The sequence below is a fragment of the Oculina patagonica genome, unplaced genomic scaffold, assembly GCF_052425735.1.
Source record: "Oculina patagonica isolate OP01 unplaced genomic scaffold, crgOcupat unplaced110, whole genome shotgun sequence".
Classification (NCBI taxonomy): domain Eukaryota; kingdom Metazoa; phylum Cnidaria; class Anthozoa; order Scleractinia; family Oculinidae; genus Oculina; species Oculina patagonica.
Genome location: NW_027557084.1, coordinates 1 through 12484, shown reverse-complemented (window position 1 = coordinate 12484; position 12484 = coordinate 1). Strand labels below are relative to the sequence as shown.

The window sequence follows — 12484 nt, the reverse complement described above, 5'->3', positions numbered from 1 at the left end:
CTTTATAACCCTCCGATTAATTTGTACAACGCGCTTTATCGCCAGTAAATTTATAGGAAAAACCTACGTAATAAACCAGGAGAAACTATGGTCGAAATAAATGTAAGTTGATTGATTCACCTGATTTTTTTAACTCTGTGATTTCATTAAAAGTTAGGATTGAATAAGGTGACTTCATTCCTTTGTTTTGTGCTTGCCTACAAAATCGGGCGACGGATATCAAATCGGACGGGGTATATTCACTGATACCCGTCGTCCGTTTTTGTACCACGTGATGCGTTTTGTCCAATGAGCGCGCGCAAAAATTAATGAGTGGGTTATAAAGCTGTATAAGCCCCTCTTACCTCTTTCTTGACACAGTGGACCCCAGTATCCCCCGGGACACGTACAAGTAAAGTTTCCCGCCGCCTTGGCTTCACAGGTCCCCCCGTTCTGACATGGGTTTGGCTGGCACGGGTTTGGCGGCACAGGCGTCGTGATTGGAAGCGTCGGGGTAGTAGGAACTATAAATTAAACAGAATGATATTATTAGAGATTTTCTTAATAATTTATTACAGTAGAATCCTTAATTTTCAAACCCTCGGTTTCTCGAAATGGATGGTAGATCTTTGTAATTTTACCCTCCGAGTCAATTTCTCGAGTCTCCCGATTTCTCGAAGGAAATTTTTGTTTACCCTGGTGGTTCGAGAAATCGGGTTTCTACTGTTAATATACCTGTAAATAAACTGGCAATAAAATTGGTCTCCTATATGCATCAAGTTTGCCGAGAAACAGAAGCTGCTGGCAAAATGTGATTGTTAACAATTTACATTACCTATTCAGTGGTATTATGTTACATATATAGTGTACGACATTGTCATGATTCAGGTATTGCACTAGTTTACACTAAGAATCAAATCATGTTTTTCTGATCAGCATTGTTTGGTGAAATATTTGTTGTGGTATATGGACCACCGTGAATTCGTTGCCTAGGATATTGTTCATGGATGGGCTTGTTCGAGGCTGTTCACTTTTCGATTAAAGCATCATAAACATTACTAACAACGAAACTAGAAGTTGCCAACTGTATGTGACGTCGACTGTACGTATTAGCGATTTTAAAATTAAAAGGTCACCATGATTAGCTACTTGCTGGTTAGTAGCTAAGCGGCCCTCGCAACAGGAAACGACGGAAGCGCATTTTGAAGGTAGAAAGGCTTGAGTGTTTAGAAAATAATTTACAAGCCCCCCTTGTTTTGCTGGCATTCATTTATAGCCACATCGATCGCCTTTGTTCAATTGGTCCACGGCCTCCATCTATTAATTTACCCCGTGTTTCTCTGTGCGAATCTGGTAATGCTGTTAAAAGCAGTTAAGCCCTGTGTTACTCTACTGTTAGATCTATAACAGTTAAAAGTAAAAATGTAAATGACGTATTTCTGGTTAATTGTAAGAAGGCTTAATAAATTAGGACAAATTTTCAAAATACGTCTAAACTCGGTGACGGCAAGGGCGCGTTCATACGAATTGGTAAAGACTTTACCCTGAAATTAATTTCGCCAATAAGAAAAGCTTAAACTAATAATAGATTGGAGGCGGTGGTCACATATTCCATCTATTTTGCTATTTTTGCATTTGTTGGATTCTGGAATTTTGCGTGTGCTAAAATTTGCCGAAAGAAACCACTGTCGGGGGAACAAGTGCCGTTCTTGGTTAGTCCCTGTTTACGTACCTAAAGCCTTTCCGATCATTATTAATATCCAATCGGTAAAAAAGCACCAGAAGTCCAAAAGTTGTCCCAAAGAATTGTCACCATCGGTTATTTAGCAACAGCCCTGACAAAATCAGGGGCTAGCCGGGTCAATTCTGTGAGATGTGATTCCAACCGAAAACGGTACTTGTTTCCCGCGAGTGAATACTTGAATCATGCTTGTTCATGGTTTTGAACGCACCCGTTCCGCCTCCAGTCTCGCAATGACATTCTGTACCTGTTGTCGGAGTTGTTTTGGTTGTTGGTTCTGTAGTAACATTGGTTATTCCAGGTTTCGTTGTTGGTTTAGTCGTTTCCTGTCCTGGCAAAGTCGTTGGTGCAACTGTTGTCGATTGTGTAAGTACTGTTGTTGATTCTGGTTGGACTGTCGTGCTTACAGTTGTTGATTCTGGATTTACTGTACTTGGAGTAGTCTTAGTTGTTAGCTGTGGTTCAATTGTAGTCGAGCTCGCCAAAGTTGTTGGAGTCTCTGATGTCGCAGTGGTTGAGGATGTCAGTTCTGGTTTAACAGGAGTTACCGTTGTTGGAGTTGTAAGCTCTGGCTTAGTCGTTGGAGTCGGCTCCTCTGTACCTATAGTAGTCGACGTTGTTGGTGTTGTCAATTCTGGGGCTATTGTAGACTCTGTAGTCAAAGGGGATTCTGGAGTTACTGTTGTCTCCGTTGTTTGTCCTGGAATGAACGTTGTCGTTGTTGACTGCGTCTCCGGATTTAGTGTCGTCGGAGACGTTGGTAATGTTTCCCCTGGACTTATCGTTGTTTCGGTTGTTGGCAATGTTTGTGGAGTCGTAATCTCCGGTTTTATTGTAGTTACAATAGTCGGTGTTGTTGTTTGCCCTGGTGTTGTTGAAAACTGTTGTGGAGGCAGCGTTGTTGCAGGTGTTAATGTCGTAATCTCTGGATTCACTGTAGTAATTGTACTTGAAGGATTTGCTGTAGATGAAGATTCTGGTTTTGTGGTAGTGGCTGTGGTTGGTGTTGTTTGTCCTGGAAATTGTTGTGGTGGAGGCGTAACTGTGGGTGTTGTTGTAGTAATATCTGGATTCACTGTAGTAACTGTACTCGAAGTCGTTTCTTCTGGATTTTCTGTAGATGATGATTCTGGTTTTGTAGTCGTTGGTGTTGTTGGCGTGGTTTGCCCTGGAAATTGTTGCGGTGGAGGCGCAGTTGAAGGTGTTAATGTTGTAATCTCTGGATTCACTGTGGTAATTGTACTCGAAGTTGTTTCTTCTGGATTTACTGTAGATGATGATTCCGGTTTTGTAGTGGTTGGTGTTGTTGGTGTTGTTTGTCCTGGAAATTGTTGCGGAGGCGGCGTAGTTGAAGGTGTTAAAGTTGTAAGTTCTGGGTTCACTGTAGTAACTGTACTTGAAGTGGTTTCTTCTGGATTTTGTGTAGATGAAGATTCTGGTTTTGTGGTAGTGGCTGTTGTTGGTGTTGATTGTCCTGGAAATTGCTGTGGAGGAGGCGTAGTTGAAGGTGTTAAAGTTGTAAGTTCTGGGTTTACTGTTGTAACTGTACTCGAAGTTGTTTCTTCTGGATTTTCTGTAGATGAAGATTCTGGTTTTGTGGTAGTGGCCGTTGTTGGTGTTGATTGTCCTGGAAATTGTTGTGGTGGAGGCGTAGTGGAAGGTGTTAAAGTTGTAAGTTCTGGATTCATTGTAGTTACTGTACTCGAAGTTGTTTTTTCTGGATTTGCTGTAGATGACGATTCTGGTTTTGTGGTAGTGGCTGTGGTTTGTCCAGGTTTAATCGTAGTAATAGTCGTTTGTGCCGTTGTCAATTCTGGGCTTACAGTTGTTGTTAATTCTGGTTTTAATGTTGTTGCAGTCGTTCCAGTTGTTGTTGACTCTGAACTTACTGTGGTTGGTGTTGTCAATGTTTCTGGTTTCGCTGTTGTTTGTGTTGTCTGCGTTGTTGTCGATTGTTCAGGTTTTAGGGTTGTTATATTTCCTGGTGCTGTCAAAGAAAGTGACGTGTTGAACATTTGAAAGACATAATTGTTAAATCACTTTGCTCTTTACAAAGGCATGACGTTTTATTTAAAGCACAGAAACGTTCAAGAATTTATTTACGCCTTGCAGAAACGTTAAAGAGAACGGGGCTCTCTGAATTTATTTGAATTGGCAACAGTCTAAAAGACTTCTGGTCAAGATTATTCAAGAAAGTGTTAAAAATTCGAATTGTTACATTTATTACTGGTCATGGATTTCTTCAAAATAATTCCAGTTTGTAAAAAAACGCCACAACAGGGGTTAACGGAGGATACAGTCATAAAACTAGTTTTAAAACCTGATATATCCATTTTTGACATAAAAAGCGAGAGAAGAGCATAAATTTATATATGTTTGAAGCTGAAATTCTCACCTTAACCAAGTCACCATCGTTATCCATTGCGATGAACAATTCTGTATAATTTGACCGGTTAGGTTATTGGTTATTTACTATTTTGTGAATGATTATACTAGGTTAGATTTATTTACAATCAATACGGAAGAGAGTCTATATCACGGGAATCACTATAAGTGAAACAGAATAACACTGCATTTCGATTAGCACTTTGCATAAATTTGGATTAAACAGTAAAACTTTGCATTTTCGTTTTCAGGATGATGTTTTAATAGAAAAGAATCTTATTGGTTATATAGCTAGAAATGTTTCCCCAACAGCGCGTTCTTATTGGCAAATTCGAGGTCACATGACATCTAATAATAAAAACTGTTTCCCGCCAAAAGTCTCTGAGTGAGCAACATTGCAAAATCTATGGTGTCAGAGGGTAACAGTACAAAGTGCCCGCGAATGTTTACCGACGAGCGTCATTTTCTAACGGCTTCGTTGTGTTATATAACAAAACACTTCATGACGGATAAGTTTTTTTGGGAACAGTCATTAAGTGTATATTATTGTTAACATTGACTAGCCAAAGTAAATAGCCGTCTCTTTTTGCGTCCAAGAGAGTCAAATGTGATTCTTACCGAGAAAAGTCCATACTGATAACGTAGCTCTACAGAGATCCGTGGAGTATTTGAATTGATAGTAAGTTGCACGCCAAAATCCAAAACTTATCCTGTTCCAGGCTCTCGGTAGTTGGGGGAGAGCAAAAAACCCGGGCGAGCGAGGAAAGAAAACGAGGTGGGAAGAAGGGTTCGCTCGCCTTCTTCCCCCCTCGATTTTTTCCTCGTTCGCCCGCGTCTTTTGCTCTCCCCCAACTACCGAGAGCCTGGAACAGGCTAATTCGAGAGATTACGTGGACCTGTTCAGATCTACGTCAACAGAATGAAAATTTTGGTTTGTGACTCGAATTCAAAACGTTTCTGCAGCGAAGAAAGAATACGGTGCGTCGATTTTATTACTAAGGTTAGATATTTTATAGCGTCTATAAAACGAGGCAAGACTGACTTAAGCGTTATGGTGCATTTCTTCTCTGGACGAATCATAAAATGGCTCTAACCATCAAAACAAAACCCATCCATGACAATATTCCAATTTCAACTGAAGATTCACAATAGAACTCAAAAGCTAGCACGTCGAGTAATCCGACAAGAGAAACTGGACATCATCGCATGAGATCGAATGAGATCTATAGTAGAAGCTATCCATGTATGAATGGAGTTATGTTCTCAAAAACACAAAAACAAAACAAAACAGAGTTAAGTGTTCAGTCTAAGAGTGAAAAAATGTATATATCGCCATGCGACTCGCTTATATTCTAATCTACAACAATCTCGACGCATTTACTCTTCGAATCCCCGGTAACCTCAGGTTCGCTTCACTAGTGAATATTATTGCTTATTTGTAAGAGTTAATGTTGAAACCTTCACTGTAAACAGACCAATACCTCCCTTTGGAGAGTACGGCGCACTAAAAATATACTATTTCTATTACTCAGCCACTCACTACAAACTGATTTCTCAAACTTCCCGAATTCCCAACCTCATTTTCGTTTTCCTTGGAGAATGGCGAAATCGGGATTCCCCTGTAGTTAAAGTATGGTAAAGTAATCGAGGGCATCGCTACATCAGGATGTTTTCAATTCCATTTTGCGTTTTTTATCTTGCATTGTAAGTGGGGATATATAGAGTTTTGCGCATTTTTTTCCGTGGATAATTCTTGAATTAGCGTAATACGGAAATGTATTTTTCGTGTATATTTTTTCGGTTAGACAAGTAGCAGCATGCAGGCTCGTTATTTATTTAGCATGCTGTTACCTGTTTCGGTCCTAGGTGGTACTGTCGCTGTCGGGCGAGCACTACCTAACAGAATACAAGTCTAACGTGTTTAAAGCAAACCAACATAATTCAATGATAAATAGGGTTAAAAGCTTGGTTTATGGTCCACGAACTGCGGAGATCAGTACACAATAATGAGAGGGACTTGGAACACTTGGCCTGAACAGATTGGGAATTCCCTTTTGACATGGGTCATGAGTACTTAACATTTGGGCATTTGATATTAACCAAGGAAACGATTTAGCAAGGAAAATGCAATTAAAAATTGCAATATTAGAAAGCGTAGTAGATGACTACGTACACTGAGGTATGAGCAATTAACGTTCTGTCATCAAATTTGCGCATGCGTTCATTATTAGTTAAACTTTTTGACCGCTCTCTTGGCGCTGTAATGTAAACATATACCAACACAGGTATAAATTGTATTTCACGTAGACTACTGAAGTTGTTTTTTTCTATCTTTTCTTACACATTTGTTTAATTTTTTCCTTACGCTGAACTAAAGCTTGAAAATTCTTACCTTCTGGTATTAAAGTGACATTGGGTTTACCAGGACATTCTGAAAAGAAATAATAATAACTTTAAGATCATTGATAGATAAGTACTATTTCAAGGTTTCTGCATAACACTCAGTTGTGCTTTGAAATATCGAAGATTCGCCACAGATGACTGCTCCTAAAAAATTTGGCCTAATATATTATTTTTCATGCCGTCAGTATTATGCGATATCCGACCAGTAGTGTAGCAGCCCTCGTAAGCTTGCAAATCTCAGTGCGGGTGCTCTAGTGTGGCAGTTGCTACTTTTTTGGGGCTGGGGTCATTGTTCCTGTTGTTTGTTCTGTTGTTTTCTTGAAGGGTAGCGAGCCATTCACGTTAGATCTTGCGAGAGCTGCTGCACGACCCAATCTGACTCAATCCTCCTCATTTCCTTTTCACCTTGGCTTCTTTATATCGTCTAGTTTTTTTTCTTGCTTGTACAGTTATCTTGAAGTTTCCCTCAAAGTATTATTATACATATACAATATCTTACTTTGTACTATGGCGTAGGTATACGTCGTACTGTTGACCACAAAATATTGACACTTTGAGTTGTTACTCGGAGCAGGACCTGTATGGTATAAAAAGGAACTCGGGTCAAAATGACTTAAAACCATAAGTACCATTATTAAAAACTAGCAATGGTATATTACAATTCCTGGGTTTGGATTGGTTGACAGAGAATGGTATATGAGCTCATAGGATGGTAGCCGATACGCGTCAACGAAAACAGCTGGGAAGCTCAAACATTGCAATTCTTAGCAACTCGGGCTTGTTGGATATGAGATCGTTATAGCCAACTCGGCGCTACGCGCCTCGTTGGCTATCTACCATCTCATATCCAACGCGCGCTCGTGGAATAATAATTATTGTTTTAAATGTAAAATTTATTGCGTCGATCCGATAACAACTTATTTCTCATTTCTGATCGGTCCTCCGCACCGGGTCCTCCGCACGTGTGTAACTGGAGTGCTATCACGCGAGTGTCAAATACGTCCAGCTGATCAGTTTCAACGCTTTGTAGTTGAAGAAAGCAGTTATTGGATAAAACAATAATTTAATCGCTGGTATCGAACACCAACGCGCTTCTCGCGCCTCTCAACTGTTCACCACTATGTCCAGTTACTGTTATCAATAGACAAGATTAAAAAGTGTAATATATAATTCTGAGATGCAATAATTTCAGCGTTGGTTAAGTGTCTGTCTAGTTAAATCCCCAAGTACAGTTCACAACAATGGGATAAAAATGAAGTAATTTGCACTGATTTTTGACCAAAGATTTATATTCATTATGTCTAACCGTCAAAAGCTGCACCTGCTTCTTTCCAAATTTATTAGAGATCATTCTCATCGAGAAACTGTGTTCTTATTTATCCTGCTGTTTAACTGGGCAAGTAAATTTAACATGTTACTTACGAGTCTAATAAGGATGTATAGGGCTTTGGGAAAAATGTCAACATACCGATTGGGCGTGCAGTTGTCGGAGCCGCAGTAGTGGTAAGATTTCCCGGTAAACCAGTACTTGGTGAAGTGGCAGATGGTAGAGGGGTGGGGCTGTTACTTCCCCCTGTGAATGAAAAAGCCATTCATTAGCGTCAACTCTCTATATGATAGCTGCAAGCGACTATCCTATTACTGGAGAGTATATCGGCTGTAATGGAAACGTTGAGTTGTATACTGCCTGGAGGCTGATACCTGAATAGTCACAGAAAATAGTGCCTGAACATAACCATTACCTAACAGGATGAACAAATTTTTCCAACGCGTAAAGAACTATGTCATAATTATTGACTCTAGGTCTCTCTTCATGTGATGATTCAGCTATCGAACGCCTTCATCCAGCTGTAAAGTGTGACTTACATGGGTGATTAAAAAAAATACAGTATGAAAGCGCAAGCAACGAGGCTAACTACCGAAAAAAATAGTCATTGCGGGACGCTTTTCAAATGCAGGTCTCTACCTAAAATTTGAAAAGATAAAATAATGCACTGAAAAGAGAAAAAAGTGAAAAAGGTGCTTACTTGCTACATCCGTAAAAACTGACAAAGTTAACTTTCATACCTGAAGTAGGAGCTGGGGTAGTGGGCCCAGTCGTGTTCCCCACAGCAGGAGTTTCTGTGACGTTGACGTTGACGTCGATGGTGAAGTTGGTAGCTGTAGCGGCAGTTGGAGTGGTGGGAGTTGCAGGAGCGGGTGTAGGGGGCTGAGAGCTTGTGTCGACAGAGGGTGTTGGGTCAGAAATAGTCCCTGATAACGAGGTGATATTTCACGTGTTGTTAAAAGGTTCAGCTGAAGACAACGCAAATAGCGCATTCAAAATTTTAAAGAAACTTAATAACATCATGTATTTTCGCTATTCCGCAACAAAGCAACTGAAGGGGCAAAGCTACTACCTCGATCGATACCAACAATAGACAATATTCAGCTCTTAGCTATTATATTCTTGTCGGCCTGTGAAGTGTTTCAATATACAAAGGCTTTGTATATTGAAACACCTTACAGGCCGACAAAATATAAAATAATTTGTATTTATATATAAAAAAGTATGGTGAAGTGTTAAATCAAGTAATGGCCCGTTCAAGTTTAAAAACAAATCCTAAGGCTCGATTCTTTTAGTAATGAGTAGGTATTTTATATCCACACTTTCTAATACAGTACAAAATCTCTGTGAGTCCATATTGTACTTTTACAAATACAGGACTAAAATTTTACTCCCTACTAATTTTCTAATTCTCCAATTATGCTCTAGCCTGCCTGCAGCGGTATCATATTTCCTTAGCACCAGAAAAGTAACGTGAAAGAAATAGCAGACGGCTGCACGTTGGCCAATTCTGCTCTGGTCTTTCTGATTCTGCAACAAGTTATTTTGACTGGCCAGGTCATGTGACCAATTTTACGCAGTAATTTTCGACGTTTTTTCGTCTTCATTGGAAAAGAACAAAACTTCCATTTGATATCAAAGGATGGTGTTTCTTTCACCGTCCATTGAGAGTCAATTAAAATAAAAACGAAAATTTTCCAGACGTTTTTAAAAAATGCACTACTGTATACCTGGAGGAAAAACATTGTCTTTGAAGATGACAGGTCCGCCTCTATTCCCACGGGGACTGTATCTTGCCACTGCTATGAAGCCATACTTGTTACTTCTAGCAGTCCCAATTCCAAACTGGCGGGAGTTTTTCCATACTTCCTAGATTGACGAATATCACATACATCATACGATTGCACAAAATAGTTAACCAATCAGTGAAAAACTTAGTGATAAGTGATAACTTCTAGGTAATAAATGATAAGTGAAAAAAGTGCTAGGCGTTTATATTTTACTGTCATAAGAGAATTTTTTTTTTTAATTTACATCCCGCCTCGATAAGTCTTCACTCCCTGTAGAAAATCATTTTTATTTTAAACGAACTGTAATAATGTTATGTTAGGAGTAGTTCTCACTAACATTGCCCCCCGCTTTTGGCTACTCCTACTTTGAATTTGATTTTGCAAATGTCGTCCTTTTTTGCAGTACAGGGAAAATTTTTATTATTAAACCGCCCGTCTTTGGGATTGAATTTGTGAAATTATCTTGGATATTTCTGAAAAGGGTTTTTCACCTTAAGACAAGTAATCTTACTCTAGGGTGCTGTTATAGCCGTGAGACAACTTTTTACAATTAATGCTAATTAGTGAAAAGTAAACAAAAGGAAACGATGAGATTAGTCAATAGTGTCTAGTGGTATCTATTTGAGTAGTAAATATTTCTCGGTGGAAATAGTTAAGTCTTCGTATTCGTTTCTACGAGGAAAATGATGATATCTTTGAAACAACTATCGAGCAACTAGAGCTGACTTACTGTTTAAAAGAAATTTCTCAGTGGCCTGGAAGCGAAATGCACAGGCTTCGTCTCAACAACTGGCTTGTCAAAGATCCTGCAAAATTTTCTCACCTCTTTTGATGAAAAAGTCTCGCGAGTCTCAGTATTCAATACCTCTTTTAAATTTTTTTTTTCTTTGTACATTTTAAACTCTTTTACAATTGATCTCAGTTAATATTTACTTAAATATAATCACTGGAGTGTGTTTTGCCAAGAACTGGCAAATATCGGTTGTAGCTGGGTAGTCTGTTTTGATTGTGACCGAGCTTTAGGTCTATTGTGATTCGCGTTTGAAAAATCGCGGTTTACAAATGAGTCTTTCAATTCTGCGAACTTATCTTTAAACAAGATACCCATCTAGCTTTGAACTGAAAATTTTCAGACGTTTGAGTCGCAAATCTTTAGCTTGTTGCCCACCGTTTGGCGGCGAAACACCCAAAACACCTTGCATGCTTGCTGCAAAATTAACCGAGACCACCGTGCGCACCTAGTTTCTTAGATCGGGATCGCCTCGCATACTACCATATATTTCTTGTATATTTCTTCATATATTTTCTATTTTTTAATCCCTTATATATATACACGCGTGGACTTCTATGATGCTTCACAACAGAGGCCAAAACCCTGCAGGGGCAATAAAAATTTTCTTTTTTTTCATTACATGAAAATATAAACACGTCATTTCGTTCCTCAAGAAAGTCCCTTTTATGAACGACTGGTACTTACCTGTGTAAAATGCATGACCACGCCTCCGGGCGTTTTGGGTTTTCCCATTCCAAAGTCATAATTTTTGACCTCATCATACCAACCCTCAATAATCTCTCGACACTGAACGCAGTCGTCTCTCTTGGGTCCTTGACACTTCTGCTTGAAAGGTTTAAAGAATGCCAGGTTTTCACCTTGGCTTTTTACTTGCATGCTGTTATAGTCGTGTTCAAACGTGTTGCTCTGAGCTAAAGAGTGAGCCCAAGCTCGAGCATCGGCCGCGAGGGATTCGGACCAAGTGAGGTCTGGAACGCCATGTCGCCTTCTTAATAGGTTTGTGGACATTAAACAATTTTTGTCAAAAACGTCAAGTGACGAACCTGTGGGACAAAATAAAACAGCAGACTATACACTGTATCACGTTCTTCAACTGGAAAATGTTGCATTTTTATTCTTCTTGTAACCTTTTAGGAAAGCATAGCAAACACCGTACAACTAATAACTGACAATAACATACCCAGTCTTACTCATTCTTACGATAAACAAAATATTTAAGATAAATTAAAAAAACATTTTCATAAGAACTAATATTTTGGTTGTCCGATTAGTAGTTCATATTCTATAAATAACGATCACATTTGAAATGTATTAATGAAAACTGCAGTGCGGTGAATCATTGCACTCCATACTACCCTTCTACGTAAAAACGTAATAAAACAAATAAAGAGAACTAAGTAGTTTTGTATACAATACCTAATGAAAACAAGACTTGAAAGACAAGAAATCCAAGCATGGCGCGCCTCTGGTGTTGATACCACACTTTACCTGTCAAATGACCTTTGATTAATTTCGAGGGGAATACCCAGCAAACTATTGCAAAACAACAAGAAGTGCATTAACGTTTACTACATTATTTTTCAGTTTAGTAAGAATTAGCTGAAATTTCTATATATTACCGATTTTCTTTTTTAGCGAGATTTCATGTAACATAATTTATTCCGATTTTATCGAACTACAATGATGGTACATGCTGTCTCGGTTTTATGTGACCCAAACAAAAGCACAACGTGCAACGTCTATCTAGAAGATCTGGAAGATTTCTGAAGCAATAATACAATATCTACGCATGCATGCGGTAGCTCTTTAAACGCCGAGCCATCGACTTAATTAACCAAAGCAGGTTTACTGCACTAAAACGGAGGAAAGGAAAAATATTAACTTACTTAATGAATATAATTTGCAATTAAATATTTTTTCGAGAAACTGTGCGATAGTTGATGTTTGAAAGGTGTTAGTGTGTAGAGAAATTACACAAAAACAATAACACCTAGAATAGAAAGTAGCACACTTTTATGGCAAAGGTCTACTCTAAGCTTTAAAGAGTAGTGCTGCTGAACTTACAA

At 38.9% G+C, this 12484-nt stretch overlaps 1 protein-coding gene across 1 annotated transcript; it reads right to left on the bottom strand.

Moving 5' to 3' along the window:
* Nucleotides 1–344: 344 nt before the first annotated feature.
* LOC144639604 (uncharacterized) lies at nucleotides 345–11985 on the bottom strand (the record flags this gene model as incomplete). The annotated part of the gene is made up of 10 exons (XM_078498887.1): nucleotides 11835–11985; nucleotides 11103–11461; nucleotides 9566–9704; nucleotides 8576–8761; nucleotides 7977–8081; nucleotides 7008–7085; nucleotides 6498–6536; nucleotides 2739–3701; nucleotides 1968–2597; nucleotides 345–503 (listed from the first exon to the last, which is right to left on the bottom strand). Coding segments are annotated over exons 1-10 (2698 nt in total), but the record flags the coding sequence as incomplete, so codon positions are not given.
* Between the last annotated feature and the right edge of the window lie 499 nt (nucleotides 11986–12484).